This window comes from Ooceraea biroi, chromosome 11, assembly GCF_003672135.1.
Source record: "Ooceraea biroi isolate clonal line C1 chromosome 11, Obir_v5.4, whole genome shotgun sequence".
Taxonomy (NCBI): domain Eukaryota; kingdom Metazoa; phylum Arthropoda; class Insecta; order Hymenoptera; family Formicidae; genus Ooceraea; species Ooceraea biroi.
In genome coordinates, this window is record NC_039516.1 from 7452843 (window position 1) to 7471349 (window position 18507).

The window sequence follows — 18507 nt, forward strand, 5'->3', positions numbered from 1 at the left end:
CGGGGTGACGTGGCCCCACCCTGACACCAAATGAAGAATAATGCATGGGTGGGTCTTTCAGGCAACCCCTCTCATCAAAGGATAGTTTACGGGCGTGGTGACACGTCTGCAAGGGTTCCGAGTGCCCAGCACGCCTGGGACAGACCACCGTGAGGATTTTAGTGGGTAAAAATCCCATACTACCTTCGGCTTCTCCCAGGGGCCGAAGATATTTTTGGAAAATGTTTCCTACGTAAAAAAAAGTGCACGTAAATAATCGGACCGATAATACGTAATCCTCGAGTTTGTGAATAAATAAAGAGAAACACTTGCCTATACATGTCTCGTAAAAGCTTGAATTTATTTATATTTGCCTTTATAAAAAAATACATGCGTAATGTGTACGTGAACGATGTAATATGATTAAAATACGTGAATACATTGAAATTTTAGAGTCAAATCATTGAAAAGATACGCATCGTTGAGAAGATTTTTCAACAACTTGTATATCGAGATTAATATAATGTCTCGCGCATGAACGGAATGTATTTTGTCAGGGAGCAAAGTATAGCTCATTTCGAGCGTCGTTTCTCTCCATGTTTACCTTATTTCTTTTTGTAGCGAGTAAAGCTAGACGCCGATGTTTCGAAGCAGTAGACAGTACATTTAACAAGTTAAAAATTTTAAGAAAATAATTGAAAACGGTACAATGAATGCTTCGGTGCAATGAAAAAAAGAACAAACGAATGCTTCTCAATCGTGACGTTGCAATTAACGATTAGATAAAACTAATTATGAAACGCGTTTAAATAAATTGGAACCGTGCGCGATAGCAGAGTACGCCCGCAAGCATGCGATAAAAATTCAAGTTTTAATTAATCACGAGTAATTATTGCGTAAACTGTACTTTAGTTCAGTATTTTCCTTATTGCCGTTAGATTCACATTACATTCGTTATCCTGACACTCTCGCGTTCTGATATCTTTGTACGCACGAAACGAAATCTTTCTATATAGTATAGGCTACATATTATATTATATTATATATTTGTGCTCGTCTATAGTAATCTTAAGAATTTTCTAACGGAGCTTGCTCTCTATCTCTTGACAGAATCTACACATATTCTACGGTGGTTCATACATACGGACATACATATCACATGTCACTGACGCATCTTTCGCACTTTCGGCACGATTTCCGTGATTCATATATCGTCCTATGATCTGTCCTTTTCCTTCGTCTCGATCTTGATCGATTTACTTCGATGGACGATATATCGTTACACATGAATAAAAGTTACAAGTACGAGGATAAAAAGTATATTTTTTACGTTAATTGGACGACCATTGAAACGTCCTATTTTGCTGGCTAACAAATTTCCATGTACCGAATGCACGAATATTTCAATCGATTATCCTAAACGGAATAATAAATTGGCGATAACGAGAATCGAATTTGACAAAACGCCTCTGTGTATAAGATAAAACTTTAATCCTTCCAGTCCGAAATAACGCTAAAGCTAATCGAACGTCGCAATCTCTTTCACCCTAATTGAAAAGAAAGATAGGTGGTATTTGACACGGAGAGGATTAATCGGCGAAATTTTTCGTAGCGTACACGAAGTATGTCGCATTGAACAAAAAGTTGGACAAGATCGATCGGAGAGCGTATTTGGGACGTTCCCGTTCTTTTCTCTTTACATTAGGCGCTTTTCTTTATTTATAAATTAAGCTTTTTCTTGTTTTTTTAGCATGCCACGCTTTGCTATTAATTCATTGGATTGAGACGATTGAGAGCTAAAAGGTCTGGTTATACATCAACGTGTGACGAGGCGTGTACGATCTATGGTTATCGCGCATCGGCAGAGGATGGGAAGTAGTGCGCGGGCGCTTGTAGATTCTGTACCATGTATGCCTATCGACAAGAATCATATGCAGGCAAATCATAGCGCGAGCATAGTTGGATCATACATACATACATCGTGCTTACGCATGATTCGGAATCGCGTGATTAATAACAAGACGAGAAACAGGACGAGCAATTCGAGCGCAATTTAGGAACGTAACAGATGAGACACAAATTTATATTTTTTTTTGCCGAAACAACAATCACGCGTCACACACGCATGATTGAGAATCTGTATAATACGCCCCGAATGTACGTAACTAAACTAACACGCGCAACAAATATGCTTGACGATACACCGAAATGTATCAAAGTTGTATTAAAAAATATTGTAATCGATGGCAATAGATACTGGCAATCGCGAGATTCTTGCCATGTCCAGGCAAAGGACACGTACGATTCAAGTCACGTCGTCGATCGATGCGTCATGTCGATCGTCGATCTTGCTCTCGTTCGGCGAGCAAGGAAACACCCGAGGACGGTTGATCGGCGTTAATGTTCTCGTTTTCATCTTGCTCGAAAAGCAACGGCACCGCTTGTTGATTATCAACGTTATTCTCCGAGGGTCTACCGCTTTGACCAGGTAAGAAGGACATCGGTATCGCACCCGAAGGTGTCGTCGGTGCAGAACGCGACAACCATCGCTTCGTTTTGCTTCGCGAACTCGGCGGCAGTCCGAGCGGCACGTACAACTTGCCCCTGGTTCTCCTAACTTTGCACGAGCCGACATCACCTGGACTCGAAGGTCTTTGTCGGGTACCATCGCTACTGGTCACGCACAAGACCGGAGTCTGATTCGGGCAAGGCTGGCAAGGCACGGCGGTGGCGTGCCCATTAGACAAATGAGGAAGCTGCTGTATCTTGTCCAACAATTCTCGTAACTGGAAAATGACGAACGCAAAAGTCATTAGAAGGAATTAAACTGTTTACACTCTTTCTACATCTACTTTCTCTTCTCTCTCTCTTCCTTAATTTTTTACTTCCAATCATGCAAAAACCAGATCGGACCAAAGATCAACGTTGATCGATTCGAAAGAAACAAAACCGGTTACAATGGTTCTCGCGGCAATCGAGTAGTAACGTTGTAACATTGAAACGGTGTGTCTGATGAAAATACGAAATGGTTGCAAGACGTACCTCTATCGTAGGACTAGTAGCTCTAGGTGGAGAACAAGGCGATTGAGCGGCTAAGCTCGATACGTCGGAAGTAGTTCTATGATTCGTCAGGGAAACGATCGAGCCAACATCGGTCGTTTCTCTTCTCTCGCAGCTCACCACAGCTGACAATTCATCGATGCTGCCGTCGCAAGAGTACGGTGGTGGAACGACAGTATTGGCCTCGTTTACCACGTTGCACATGAAACTGGAGCTCAACGAATCCAACGTGCTCGCGTGAGACAACGATCTGAAGTAACGCATCACAAAACCGGAAGTTCCTTTGCCCAAACTCTCGTCGTAACCGATCACCAATGGATACAGATCTGGTTTCGCAGTCACCTGAGAACGAGACGAGAAAGATGCTGTAAAAAAAGGAAGAAATGGATAAGTTTAAGACGAGACTACCTCGTTGTACGGTGGTGGTAATGCTTGAACGAAGGAACTACATCGACTGTAACGAGGAGGTGGATACCATGGCCCCGTAGAAGTTCTTTCCGAGGACACGCAATCTTCCGACAGGACCGATCGACGACGTTTCCATAGCCAAAAACCGCATGTCGCGGCTATAGCCAACGCCGCGAGTATCGCAACCCTGAGAGAGAGAGAGAGAGAGAGAGAGAGGAGTCGGAGGGACGGAGGGAAAAAGACAAAATGTAACGTTAAATTCCATCAGTCATACGAAACGCATGAAAATATCGTTTGTTAGAATAATATATACATATATTTTCGTTTTTTGTTTGTTACGTATGTATGTACATACCAGAGGTACCAATACGTCCAGATCAGGAAATTGAACATGTCCGAAACACGAGGATGCACCGGCGTAAAGACACCGTAACAACAGCCGAAAACACAGCACTCTTTCGGAGGAGAGCAGCTAAAAAGCAAATTTGCGTCTTTTCCTCTCACATTTCGTTTCATAGGAAACAGTTTCGCGTCCGACTGCATATTTATAAAAGAGGCAACTTACACGTGTCCTCCATCGCACAGCCTAGACGATACCTGAAAGGAGAAACAGAGATTACGAGAGTCGCAACGGAACGTAAATCGTTCGAACGCAGATTTCTCTGTACGACAGTGACTCGGTGGTAAAACAAAAAATAAAGTTTATCGATGAAAGCACCAAGACACGAGAAAAAGTTTAACTAGGTAACAAACCGAAACGGATATAGTAACCGATCATCAGGAAAATATCAGCAAAGTAGTAACTGTGAAACTCGGGACAAGAAGCACTATAGCGTTTCGATACTCGTTTATTTTCGCAACTTTTCTTGATTTCTCGGGACAGCATTCGAGCGATGCACTTTCCCTTGGCAAGTGTCGTTACTCTCGAAATTGACACGACGAGAAGAATAAAAGAATATTCGACGAAACAACAAAGAAAGATAAAGAAACGAACAGATTTCCCACACAGTCTCAATGAAAGAACAGACATGGAATGTCAATAGGGCAAAAGAGTCACGAGTAAGAAGCACGGCGACGGGCGCATATTGATCGAGACCGCGAGAAGCTCACCAAACGAACGAGGGTCGTTCGGACGAGGGTGTAGAACGCGTTTCCGGTTCTATGTCTCTCTTTCACGAGAAATAACCAAGGACGGAGCAAGAACAGGCAAAATTAACGGAACTCGAGTCAATTGACTCTCGCGAGTCGCAAGATGCATCTCGGTGCTCGCCACGGTTCTTACTTGGTCAACGAGAGACAGCAACGTCAGCGTCAGCGCGAACGTAATCGTTACGAGCGGTACATCGGACAGACGGTTTCTCGCGAGTCGCACCATACTCGCCCCACCGACGGACAAGCTGCGTCGAGCGCTGCACGCAGTCGAGTCAATCAGCGGATCGTACTCCGCGTACCCTATCCGCGTTACCGCGCACATACCATAGCTATGAGAATACAAGGATGAAGACTCATGCGAAACAGGGGTAGGTGTTAACGGGGGCAAGGGGCAGTACACCGACTTGGGGAAATTCCGTGAACGCAGTTTCGGAAATGTTCGGTAGTACGGAAGATACACATCTCACTCAGCGACGCTACCGAAACACCTCGATACAAATTTCAAACAGTAGCAAGTAACATACAGAAAAAACATGCTTTACGTCATTTATTCTCGAAAAAAACTTTTCGACCTCTGAACTGAGAAAAATTCTAAGAGCTAGAACTTTTTCATTTCTGGGTCCAAAGCATTTTCAATCGTCCAGAACTCTTCGCAATAAACCATAACAATATATACGTATCCCAAAACTACTCAGGAAAAGAGAAAAATTATCGACCTCTAAAATTTGAAAACATCTAAAGGCTAGAACTTGTTCATTCGTGGGTCTGAAGGATTTTCAATAGCAGAGAACTCTAGGCAATATAAAAAATAATGATATCATCAACTCAGAACTTCTCGGAAAAGAAAAAATTTCTAAGGGCTAGAACTTTTTCATTTCTGAATTTACGGTATTTTCAATAGCAGAGCGAAAAACTATTTTTTTACAAAAAGCCCGATATCTCGCGAACTGAGTGGGTTAGAGAGTTCTTCCAAACGGCATTCGACGGGGATTTTCGAGCCCTTTCCAACGCCCTTATTAAACTTTCCGTCACACGCACCGTTCCGGAGTCTACTCGCCAGCTGCGCGCGCCTCTGACAAAGTCATTCGCCCGCTGCGGCGCCTCTGACACATGGATATAGGAAAGTAAGGATGGAGCGTATCGTTGCGGGGGGAAGCCACTGCGGGAAGGGCGACGAGGTAAATCCGCCATTTGTTGTTGCCTAGAACGCAGTAAAAATGGGTGTGTGTGTGTGTGTGTGTGTGTGTGTTGTGCCTTCGTGTAATAACCGAACAGACAGAAATAAAAAGAGGAATAAAAATAATGAAGAAAAAGCGGATAAAAAGTGTAAAATCACCTTTCATAGGTAGGTGATAATTTTATTTACCATGTATTTGATTTACTTGCAAATACATATGGAGATAGATTCGCTGAAGGATTTAGGGCCAATTCCACAAACGTCAGGTAATTGCTAATTGAATGTTAATCGATTCTTTGTCTCTTTTTAGATAATATAGAAAAAGATAGGGAGTCGATTAACCTTTGGTTAGTAGTTAACCAACGTTTGTGAAACCGGCCCTTAACCTCTTTCGAGATACTTTTGATGCTACCGTTACGTCAGTAACCCTTCATCGGATGGAAGGTTCTCGAAGGATCTTCGAAGGCTCCGGCAGGCAAGCCTGCTAGCCGTAGCGAGCGTTATCGCGAGCCCGGCAATTAAATAGTATAAACATCCGCGCATACCAGCATCTTTCTAGAACCTTCTAGCACGTTCTAAAACCTTAAAATATATATATAATATCATATTATATATATATATATATATATATATATATATTAGGTTGTTCATTAAGTTCTGCGGTTTTCTTGAAAGATAGCGTTTGTCCATTGAAAAAGATAGCATGCATCGCCTGAACCGCGGATTGCCGAATACTCCGTGACAGGTTAGACAACGCTTGACATTTCGCCAGAGTCTTTGTTGTGTTTTGACGTGTTGTGTGTACGCGCTATTCATTGAAAATGGAGGATCAAAAGGTGCATTTTCGGCACATTTTGCTATTTTTCTTCCGCAAAGGAGTAAAAGCGACGGACGCACAACGTGAGATATGTGGCGTGTACGGGGACTCGGCCATAAGCGCTGACACTTGTCAGCGTTGGTTTGCGCGCTTTCGTTCCGGAGATGTGAACGTCTCCGATGCTGCTCGCTCCGGTCGTCCATCCACCACTGACGACGACCAAATCGTGGCCGCAATCAAAGCAGACCGACACCTGACGACGCGAGAGATCGCGGAGCGCTTCGACATCACCCATACAACGATTGCGCAGCGATTAAAACGGCTTGGGATGTCGAAAAAAGCAGATGTTTGGGTCCCTCACGAGCTCACCGAAAAGAACATTTTGGACCGCGTCATGATCTGTGAATCCCTGCTGAAATGGAACTCGCTGGAGGCCTTTCTCAAACGGGTGGTCACGGGAGATGAAAAATGGGTGGTATACAACAATATTCGACACAAGCGGTCATGGTGCGGTCCGGGTGAGTCGTCACAATCGGTTGCCAAAGCGGATTTGCATCCGAAGAAAGTGATGCTGAGTGTGTGGTGGGATTGGCGAGGCGTCCTGTACTTCGAGCTGCTTCCGCGCGGTCAGACCATCGACGCCGAGAAGCATTGCGCTCAGTTAGAAAAATTGAAGCAGGCAGTGGCGGAGAAGCGGCCGGAATTGGCGAACAGGAAGGGCGTTGTCTGGAAGCCACCACTATAACGCCAAACCACACACTGCTTTGGTGACCAAGAAGAAGTTGAAGCGCTTTGGCTGGGAAGTCATGCAGCACCCACCGTACTCCCCAGACCTTGCGCCGTCGGATTACCATCTGTTCCGGTCACTCGAAAACAATCTCGACGGGCAGCGCTTTAATTCAGTGGACGATATTCAAACGTACTTGAAGGACTTTTTCGCGCAGAAGTCGCGCGACTTCTACAAACGCGGCATTATGTCCCTTCCAGAACGTTGGCAGAAGGTGGTCGATCAAGATGGACAATACATTCTAGATTGAATAAATGTGTAAGTACAATAGATTTATGTTTTAATTTAGGGCAAAAAAACCGTAGAACTTAATGAACAACCTAATATATAGCGATTTTATAATTTAGGAAACTTTATATTATTATTTTCCTGAATGCAAATGATCATATAGACGGAATTTAATACGATTACAGCCTTCAAAATAAGCATTATTTCTTTTAATACACATATCTTTGGATTAAAAACAGATACAACAACCATTCAAAATCCCAGAAGATCCATTTTGCAATCAGGAAATTAATACCGAGAGGAAAATATTATAATCATAAGGCGAACTACGTAATTAATTAACTTAGGTATTAAGGTTCTGTACAGGGATGTTTACGCGAAGGGCCTCCCTCCACAGAACCGAGATAACCGTCGAGACGAAGACGCGGGCCCGATTTTCCTAAACATTATTGGTGAAAAATCAGTCCCACCATCGATATTTTCAACCACCCGCCTCTTAGTCCACAATATAAAAGGGCCTGCAGAAGGCCAGGGACTCAGTTATAAGTGCAGCAATAAGTAATCAGTTTCATTAAGCGTTTTCGTAGTCTTGGGTGTCGAGTCTGATCTCTCTACGTTTAAGAATAAATTCCGAGCATCTAGTGTTTGCGAGTCTGTGGCGACTGCTCTCACTCCAGAGCCACGACAAGGTAGATTTATTTGCGACACTGCGTTTCGAACCCGACTCATATAGTATCACACTCATATAGTATCAATAAATAACTTTACTTTAAAGGAACAGTTACTGAAAATTAATGAAGCTTCTTCTCTATATTTATTGTTTTCGTTGAAATTGTTCATTCTGATTTCCTGGAGGATTTGCAACCGGCGCTGCCGAAGAGTGTGGCCCTAGTTGTTCAAGTTGGCGCTGCCGAAGAGTGTGGCCCTAATTTGCGACGATAATCCTACAGGAATCCGCGGATAAATATAATTCAATTAATTTCCATGCCTACTAAAAAGGGGCGCAGATTGCAAGAAAAGAAGCTCCGTTATCATCTCCGACTTGCTTACTCAAATAATCAGGACCCGTTTCCTCTCATCCAAAAATTAACGAATCTAGAAGCTGACCGAGCATTATCAAAGCAAATTCCGTACGTAACCCGCGAACTCACTTTGGACCACAATTATCCCGATTACCGCAACATCCGTAAGGGTGATGCTCGTCGAGTCGTTTATAAATTACGAGAGTTGTTCGGATTGAACCGTAAAGAAATGGAGATTCCGAGTTCATATCGAGTGTTACCACCCATCCAAGAGTTTAATGTACAAACAAGTTGTAATCACAACGGAATAAAACCGTAAACCAAACGTGTGATGTGTCGCGGAATATCGAACCCTTCCCGGCGTACCGATTTAGTACTAACGGTAGTATCAACGGCGGCGATCCGGCGTGGTGACGTGCATGAGATATACGGCGTATCTCCGACCTATAGGCAGTTCTCTATTTTGTACCATTTGCTTCGTTAATAGAATTTTTCCTTGACAAAAACAAAACTATACTTTGCTATCAAAAGACGATTTATAGTGGGGTTGAGACGGCACGTTCCTACGTGCGTAACTTGCGATAGAGACCTTGCTGGGTACGCGCCGTTTTACAATTGCGAAATCTGCTCCGACGAATATTTAGAGTTGCTCGATCAATTAAATTCAACCGGAGAGGATATTTTTGAGCTTTCAGACCCGACAGTAATTCGATCACGAGAAGAGTCGACGGGATTTCTTTCCCTCGCCTCCGAAAACAATTAGCTTCGCGATCCTCGGGAAGTATCCTCGTATCAAAACATCCCTGCAGTTATAATCACGGAGACTCGGAACGTAACACTACAAACTTTATTTTATGAAGACAATATTTGTTTCTTCAGATTTGCAAGAGATTCAAAGAAACGAATTTTGTGGATAAATATTTTGAACGTGGATCCATCAAAAGTTTCACCTCACGCACTTATTTGTTGGAGGCATTTCAAAAAAGAAGACATTGATACATCCGACATCGTCTCTTGCAACAGTCAGGCTTAGGCCTAATGCATTGCCAACTGTAATAAATAAACTTAACATATTTTAAATATATTTGTATTAATACCTATATGTAGATAATCTTTTAATATTACAGGAACAACAATGTGAAAAACAACATTGCCACTTCTCCAGACTTGGAATTCTAAAAAGAGAATATCAGTAATGAAGCTGATACTTCTCTAAATATTACACAATATACTGAACATACAGAAGTAATCTAGTATGAAGAAGAGACTAATTTCGATGAAAGTGTTATCCCACAGCAGCAGGTAAAACGTGAAACAAAGTGAAAAAAAAAAAAAAAAATCACATAAATGATACTTAAGAAGTAACAAAGATATCATGAATGGGTGGTATTTCAGGAACATGTGAACAGCGACATTATTACTTCTCTAGAAAGAAATCCTGTGCATAATAATCAAGTAATAGAGGCATCATGAAGAAGTGTTTCCACACGTAAGCATTAATATATCTCGAGACTTTCTTTAAATTGTTTTCATTTTACTGCGTGGTACAAAACATTTAATGGACCGTATTTCTTAGTAATTATAGAAAAAGATGTATCACTTACGCATGAAAAGGAAACCATGGTAGATTCTACATTCCGTTATAATTCACCCGAGAAAACTAGACCGCGAGCTCGAATAAAATCTATAAGTCACCATATGGATCAAGCTCACCCACACGCACGCCCGCACGCCCGCACGCCCGCACGCCCGCACGCCCGCACATACGCCCGCACATACGCGCACGCCCAATGTATGAAATGTTATCTCACAATTATGTGTCAGAATTATAGAAAATGACAATTTTACAAAAAGAATGCGCAAATGACTTTTCTACTTATTTTTCAATTATGTTTCTTATTATTTGTTGTACATATATGTGATGAGAAATTATACAAGAGAAAGGAAGTACGTATGGACATGTATGGACATATTTGATAGATAATTTTATGTTTCTATATAATTATATAGTTTTACTAGCAACACAGGCGCGCGCTAAGCGCGCTATTTAATTTTTGAATAATTTATTATATAATAAATAAGACAAATGGTATTGTAAAAAGGGCGTTAAAGGTGTTATTTATTTCATGGTGTTTGATGAATAGAAATTTGACAGAATTGACAGCTGCCGTATCGTACGGCACATGAGCTGATTTGGCGAGCCGCGGGCCGCGGGCCGCGGGCCGCGAGCACGCGTCTTGGCCGTTGGACGTTGGACGTTCAGCGTTGGACTTTCGGCATTCGAGCGTACGTACGTGAGTGTGCCAGACGGTGCTCGCCTGCCGTTGGTCGAGCTGACGGAGCGACAGGGACGTAAGAATATAAATAGTTGTAAAATTGTTGGATATTGGATATTTTTTTTTTTTTTTTTTTTGTCGACATGGATGTCGATGTGGAGAAAAAATGGACATGGACATCCGTACTGCACTCGTGATAGACGGACTGGCGGAGATGCTGTCGGTGTATCGGTGCGCCGTATGACTTGGACACTGCGCGTATACTTGGCGCGAGACAGTACGGCGGGGTGTCTGTTGATAGAGGAAAAAGTGAAAAGTGAAAAGTGAAAAGTGAAAAGTGAAAAGTGAAAAGTGAAAACATTGGTTGATTGGTGCGTGGGCGACGTAACGCGGCATTAAGGCATTAAGGCATTAAGGCATTAAGGAGGCAAATGCGCGCGCGATGGTAAGGAAAGAAAAGCAGGAAAGAGGAGAATGAAAGGAAGGGAAGGGAAGGGAAGGGAAGGGAAGGGAAGGGAAGGGAAGGGAGAGAAAAATGGGAAAATAATGGATTTTGTGTGGCGTGCGGGCGGCCTAACGTGGTGGTAACCGGGATGAATGCCGTACTAACGATATAAATAGGCGCAGTAGTAAGGAGGAAAAGTGGGAAAATTGAGGAAAAGAGGAGGAAAAATAGAGATTTGCTTGGTTTGTGCGCCGCAGACTGATGGGAGTGAAAAAAGCCTGCAGTACGGACTAGATGGAAAAAAAAAAAAAAAAAAGGAAATGGTGTGGCAGGGATTGCGATATGGGAGCAGGTAGATGGAACGAGGATAGAGATAGCCTGTGTACGTTTATTCGGAGTATGGAGAAGCGACGAGTATGCGTATTGATAGTGGAGCGTGAAGAAGAATGTAGAATAGATTGGATAGCGAGGAAAGAAGAGGATGGTGGAGAGTGGAGAGTAGAGAGTGGAGAGGAAGTTTTGGCTGAAGCGTTATGGAATGCGGGAGACGGACTGGGCGAAGAGGCGCTTAAGCTAAGGAGCGGGAATGGCCGTGATGCTTATTGCCGCATTGGACCTATTGGCTGTTTGCGTGATATTTGCATTGGTTGGTGCGATGTGGCAATGGCGACAGAGCGACATTGCATGGGAGACGTGGCTGGAAGTACGATGGAGGTTTAATAGAAGCCGTGACTGTAAAATATTAGCCAGGTGTTATTAGAAGAGGATATTGATTGGATGATCGTTGTAAGGTTGAATAGGAATAGGAATAGGAATGGGAATAGGAATAGGAATAGGAATAGGAATAAAATATAGATTTATTGCTACTCGTAAGGTTTAGTTGACCGGTTGAGGATGAGGAATGGGAGTAGGGAGTAGGAGGAATTTTGGAAATTAGTAAAGGAAGAGACGATGGTAAGGTAAGATGATAAAGAGATGATGGTTTGGTATTGCATGGAATTAAGCAGGCGGTTAACAATATAGTGAGAGGTAATGATAAAAGAGAAAAGAGAAAAGAGAAAAGAGAAAAGAAGAAAGAAAAAGGAAAATGCAGAAAATGCAGGAAATGAAGAGAAAAAATGTAAATTTTGCTTGGTTTAAGCGCCGCAGGCCGATGAGCCGAAAAAAAGCGTGGTTTATTATATTATAGTTTATTGTTATATTTAACCACTGGAAAATTGAGGGAAGAAAAAAAAAAAAAATAGAAATTTGCTCGGTTTGAGCACCGCAGGCCGATAATCGGAAAAAAGCCTAGTGTATTAGCCATAAAAAAAAAGAATGGAGAAAATTAATTAAAAAAAAAAAAAAAAAAAATTTGCTTGGTTTGAGCGCCGCAGGCCGATGATCAGAAAAAAAGCCTGGTGTACTAACCGTTAAAAAAAAAGGAGAAATTGAGGAAAGGGAGAGAAAAAAGGAAAAAAAAAATAGAAATTTTCTTTGTTCAAGCGCCGCAGGCGGATGATTCGAAAAAAAGCCGTGTATTAACCATTAAAAAATTGAGCAAATTCAGGAAAGTTGGATAATTTAAGAAAAAAAAAAAAAAAAAAAAAAAAAATAAGTACAAAAAGAAACTAAGTACAATGTAAAAGATTTGGTTTTCTTTCTTTCGTTAATAAAGTTGAATAAATTATAAAAATTTGAATATAATTATAAATGTAGTTAGTTCAACTAATTTACTCAGTTCAACTTGACGTATATTTGACTTATTGTTGAAAATTAGGAAAATTAACACTTTTTTGTTACTTTGCGAACAAATGAGTGAACAGAAAAAAAAAAAAAAAAAAAACGATTGCAATAAATAATATAAAATATTATATATACAGATAATGACCACTAGTCGCAGTACACATAGAATAAAATAGTACTATTTCCTTATGGAGTATAGTAGTGAGCGTAAACATTATTTGGTTTTGGCGATTCTAGAAAGAACTTGTGGAGAATTAGCATAAGCATAAGTAATAAAATAGCATAAGTAATACCTGTTTATTTTATACTTAAACGCATACATATTTTTATATAAAAAAAAAAGAAAAAGTTGAATACATTATGCAAACAAAATTATAAGATCAAATATATGTACATTTATAAAATATTTAATGGAAAAAAAAAAAATTGAGTTATTTTACACTTTTACACGCCTTACCATCCATCTATATTATATTATAGTTATTATATTATATATTTCAAAGTACTATTATTTTGAAAGTAATATTATTCCTGAAACATCTATTACACTACCACCCGTGACATAAACATGTTCCCTTATACCAGTTGCAAAGAGAGAATATTACTGCTATCGTTTCGTAATGGTGCTATGCAAATATAGTTTTGAACGAAGTTTCTCCGTTCTCGAGAGGTAATTTCGTTATTACGAAATTCAGTTTTAGTAGATAATTCTTATTAGCTTAAAGTCTGTTATAAAATCTGTTTGCACTGTTTGTTGTTATCATTAGTACTCTAAAGAAATATATTCTATATGCATAATATATTCTGTATATAATAATATTTGTATCTTGTTTCTAAAAAAAGGCCGATAAAAATAAATTTTGATTGATAATAGTTATACATCATATTATATACTAACCTTAACCGCACGATCCAACTTTTACACTAGTTAGTTAAATGTTGTTCCTGTTAATTTTGTTGTTGTTGTTGTTGTCCTAACGCAACCAGGCCTAACTAACGATTTGATTTCAGGTACCACGAAGACAGTCCTAACCTTTGGGAATTCCCAGTCCTACCTTGGATGGCGTCGGGACGACAGTCCTAACTGATTAATTAACTATCTGATTAAATAATTAATTAACTAACTGTCAGGACCACGGAGACTGGTCCAGGTTAGGTTAGGTTAGGTTAGGTTAGGTTAGGTTAGGTTAGGTTAGGTTAGGTTAGGTTAGGTTAGGTTAGGTTAGGTTAGGTTAGGTTTAGGTTAGGTTAGGTTAGGTTAGGTTAGGTTAGGTTAGGTTAGGTTAGGTTAGGTTGGGAGTCTTGTTGGATGCCTCGAGGCGAACGGACGTGTCTCTGATGCGCTCCGTACTCGAAGTGTTATCTGGCCTTTAAAATCCGGTTTTCGGGTTGCGTTTTGTACTCAGTTCGTGTATTTCGTTGCGCTCGTCACGAATCTTGTCGAGTTTTGCCGGAATTCCGGCAGAAATCCGAGATTTCGTGGTTTTTAGTGTCGAGGTGACGCGCCGGCCATTTTGTTGGTTAGCCCGCCAAATCGCGCGCGTTAGATATCGCGTTTGCGGTCAATTTTCGGTTTTCGGGAGTTCGCGACGTGTTTATTGAGCTCTTCCGAGGAATCCGTGCCCTTCCGGTGCATGCTGGACATTCCGGAAAGCCAATTTTAGCATCCGCGTGTGCTCGTGACAGGTCAAGGTCACTCGCCTTTTTCGCGGTTTTTATTGACGCTTTTGCTTTTATGCGTTTCGCGTGCGGGCTAATTACCGTGTTAGTGTCGCGTTATTGCGAGTTTGTCGTGTAATTGCGTGTACGGGGCGTACGCGTCAATTTATTTGCGTTACATGTTCGCCGCTTCGGCGCGGCCGTGTTCGCCACAAAGTGGTTAGCCCGCCTAACTGTTCGTTCGATTTTTCGTGCTTTCGCGTGCTATTTTGTGCTTCGCGTGTGCGAGGAGTCTTCGGCAACCCTTCCTGAAGAAACCGAGCCCTTTTGCGGGCTCGAGGACATTCCAGGAAGCCCGGAGGATCGTAGCGTGTGGTGCCGAGTGACAGGTCGGTCGTTTAGTGTATTTTGCCTTTGCGCGGTGCGCGTGCGGGTCGCCTTTCGTGCTTGTGTCGCGTATTCGAGATATTTTGACGTTCTCTTGCGTGTGCGGGGTGTGCACGGTATTTTCGTTGCGTTATACATCCGTCCTTGTGGCGCGGTCGGGTTCGCCGTCGCGAGGTTAGCCCGCTTGTCCGTTCGTTCGAGTTCTCGGTTTTATTTTTGGTTGGTACGTGCGAGGAGTCATCGGCCACCCTTCCTGAGGAATCCGAGCTCGCCCGCGAGCTCGAGGACATTCCAGGAAGCCCAGAGGACTGCAGAGTGCTGTGCCGAGTGACAGGTCGCGGTGTTCGACCACCCCGAGTATTTTAAACGTTTATTACGGCGTTTGGACGGTTTTGTCGTGCCTGTTCGGTTTGCGGGAGGTTTGCGGGCAGTGCTCGGTGCTTGCCGTGCCGCGTTTTCGCGTGTGCGAGGTGTGCGGAGCATTTTGTCCAGATTCGTGGTTAGCGAGGTTAGTTGGCGCGGAGCCGTGCAGTGCAGTCGCCATTTTGAGGCTCAGCTTTAGGGCGCGTTCCCCCACTTCGGTAAGTTGGACAAACTCGTTCTCGGGTCTAGGGTTATTCCCCTAAATTAGTGTCTCTTTGGTCTTGGACGGTTTTTCGTTATATTTGGCGGGTTTATCGGTGTGTTCGGTATTCTCCACGGTTGGGAGACTATTTATTTTTACGTGTTGGGTTTTTTGGGTTTTTCTGCTAAACCCTATAGTAGAATAGATATCCCTTCAGTAGTACTGTTTGGAATTTCGTGGTGGTTTAGTTTTTGGGGCCTAGGGATTTTCCCCTAGGCCTAGTTATTTTTGTGTTTTTGGCTCTTTGACCGCGCGGTGCGTCCATTGCACGTCTGCAATGGACAACAGCTATTTGGTAGACGAGCCTCTTCCGCCGGAGAGCCCTTTTTCCGGCATGCCTCCGGCAGAGGTCCCTACTAGCACCCCTGAGGGTGCCCCGGAGTGTGGCCCTCCTCGGGGCCCTCTTCCGATCAACAGCTGGGCGCTGCGATCGACTTGACGGATGTCGCCGCCTACCCGGACGACGATGACATGTCGGTTTGTTCCCGCTTGTCCCAGGTGTCCAGCACTTCACGTGCTTCGCGTAAGCACAATAAAAAGCGTAAGGCGGCTAATCGCCTATCTGACGGGGACTCTGACGAGGATGTATGTGCCCGTCCTTGTGACGAGCACACCTCCTCCGTTGACATTTGTGCGCGTATTACCGAGTACGCCACAATGATTGATGACATCCGCAAAAAGAGCGGGAAGATGCAGGGTAAATTGAGCGGGGATATGAAAACCCTGCTCAAACGGATTAAGGAAGCCACCTTCATCCTGGCGACCCGCGATAGTCCTGAGGAGGTCGAGCAGCTGCGACGCTCAGCGACCTCCATGCAGCGCGAAGTTACCGCTCTCCGCGAGTCGAACGCTGGTCTGCGCCGTGCGTATGACGAGGCGATGGCGAAGGTGGCTATGCCGCCGCCGACGCCCGTGGCTCCTCCGATGAGGCCACAGCCGCGTATCACTGCCAATGAGCCTGGCCCCCGCGTTACTATAGTACGACCGGACCCACCGGCCCGTGCGCGCGACGATAGTCGCCCTGCTCGCGTTGAGCAAGCGACTCCCCTATCGATGTCCAGACCGTCACGGACACCGTTGTCCAAACGGTTATGGCGGCGTTGCGTCAACAGGGTGTATTGGGCCCGCGCAATCGTAGTGCGTCGCGCAGCGTTAGTCGCGGACGTCGACAGGCGTCCAGAAGTGTGTCGCGCGGTCGTTACCGCGATTCGTATAATGTGGATCCGTCCGCTAGATACGCGGCTGATCCATACTACGCGTACGATGACCCGGCTTCGGGTACTAGTGTAGCGTACGATCGCGCGTATCCCGTGCTGTCTGCGCCTCGTGTACGGCCTCCTCCCGTCCGTGAGGGAGCCCCGCGACCTGACGATTATGATCATCGTTATGATCTGCCCCCCACGTATGCGGGGGCTGCTCGCCGCCCAGCGAGTCAGCCGCACCCGCCCGCGTCCGTTCGGGGACCCGTCGATCCCCACCGGCCGTGGCAGCAGGCCCCTCCGGCCGCGCCGCAACGTGCCTCCCGCGATCGTCGTCGCCCCCCGCGTACCTCCGTGGTTACGGTCACGCGCGCGGACCATGGGCCTTCGTACGCCGAAACGTTGACGAAGGCCAAGGCGCAGATGCCAGACATCGGTCTGGACAAGACGCGAGTGCGGTATACCAATACCGGCGCGCTATTAATAGAGGTAGGCGGCCCGGAAAATAAAACGAAGGCCGACGCGTTGGCTGGACATCTCCGTGAGATGCTGCGGGACGGCGCCAGCGTCCGTCGCCCCGTCAAGATGGCCGAACTCCGATTCGTTGGGTTGGACGAATCGGTGACGTCAGGGGAGGTCGCGAATGTTATTGCGCAGATCGGCGAGTGTCCGGTAGATGAAGTTCGCGTGGGTGTCATCAAGCCACTGCGCAACGGTCTCGGAATCGTGTGGGCGCAGTGCCCGTTGGCGGGCTGCGATTAAGGTGTCCAACCAGGGCAAGGTGCGCCTTGGTTGGATGCTCGTGCGCGCAGAACTAATGAGGGCAAAGCCGTTACGCTGCTTTCATTGTCTGGAGGTCGGCCACGTTGCGCGGGGCTGCACACGGCCCGATCGCACGGCCGTGTGCTTTAGGTGTAGTCAGCCGGGTCATAGAGCCACGGATTGCAAAGCTGCAACACCGAGTTGCATCCTTTGCCGCGAAGCCGGATTGCCCGCGGAGCATCGCGTCGGTAGCGCGCAGTGTCAGCCAGTCGTGGCCGACGCGCGAGGGGGGTCGGAGAGCTGCCCCGCCTGCCGGTTCCCGTCCAGCCCGCTAATGGACATTCTGCAGTTTAACTGCAATCATTCAGCGCGGCCCAAGATCTGGCCTTTCAAACGATGGCGGAACGCGGAGTTCCCATCGCTCTGTTCGCGGAACCGTATCGGGCGGCTGGGGCCGGGACGTGGGTCACCAGCCTCGATGACACGTGCGCGTTGTTTTGCGCTCGTCCGAGTCGGTTGCGTGCTCCTGGACGCCGCGAAATAGGGAAACGGTTTTGTGGCGGCGGAGGTCGATGACCTCTTGCTTGTCGGGTGTTATTTTTCACCCAACAGGCCCTTGCGGAATTCGAGCGGTTTCTTGTCGTTGCTCGGGGACGTCGTGCGCGTGTCCTCGCACCGTAAGCTCCTCGTGGCCGGCGATTTTAATGCGCGCTCCACAGAGTGGGGCGACACGCATACTTCAGCTCGCGGTGAGAGTCTGAGCGAGTGGGCGCATCTTTGTCGCTTCACCTCCTCAACC

General features: G+C 44.9%; 1 protein-coding gene and 1 long non-coding RNA gene across 11 annotated transcripts; one reads left to right on the forward strand and one right to left on the reverse strand.

Moving 5' to 3' along the window:
- Window positions 1-323: 323 nt before the first annotated feature.
- LOC105275779 lies at window positions 324-4905 on the reverse strand. 5 transcript variants are annotated; one of them, XM_011332880.3, is made up of 6 exons: window positions 4730-4905; window positions 4013-4044; window positions 3803-3919; window positions 3448-3634; window positions 3022-3381; window positions 324-2765 (listed from the first exon to the last, which is right to left on the reverse strand). In XM_011332880.3, the coding sequence occupies exons 1-6, from the start codon at window positions 4820-4822 to the stop codon at window positions 2310-2312; spliced, it is 1245 nt and encodes a 414-aa protein (XP_011331182.2). In that variant the 5' UTR covers window positions 4823-4905; the 3' UTR covers window positions 324-2309. The 5 variants fall into 5 exon arrangements, with proteins under 5 accessions (XP_011331182.2, XP_019886091.1, XP_019886090.1 ...); XM_020030532.2 differs by lacking the exon at window positions 4730-4905 and adding an exon at window positions 4558-4707; XM_020030531.2 differs by lacking the exon at window positions 4730-4905 and adding an exon at window positions 4201-4548.
- An 854-nt stretch (window positions 4906-5759) lies between these two features.
- Window positions 5760-14300, forward strand: LOC105275778. 6 transcript variants are annotated; one of them, XR_003407254.1, is made up of 5 exons: window positions 5784-5944; window positions 9510-9682; window positions 9758-9932; window positions 10026-10119; window positions 14088-14300. It is a non-coding gene; the product is annotated as an uncharacterized LOC105275778 (long non-coding RNA). The 6 variants fall into 6 exon arrangements; XR_003407255.1 differs by lacking the exon at window positions 14088-14300 and adding an exon at window positions 10786-13176; XR_893291.3 differs by lacking the exon at window positions 14088-14300 and adding an exon at window positions 10207-10483.
- The last annotated feature ends 4207 nt before the right edge of the window (window positions 14301-18507 follow it).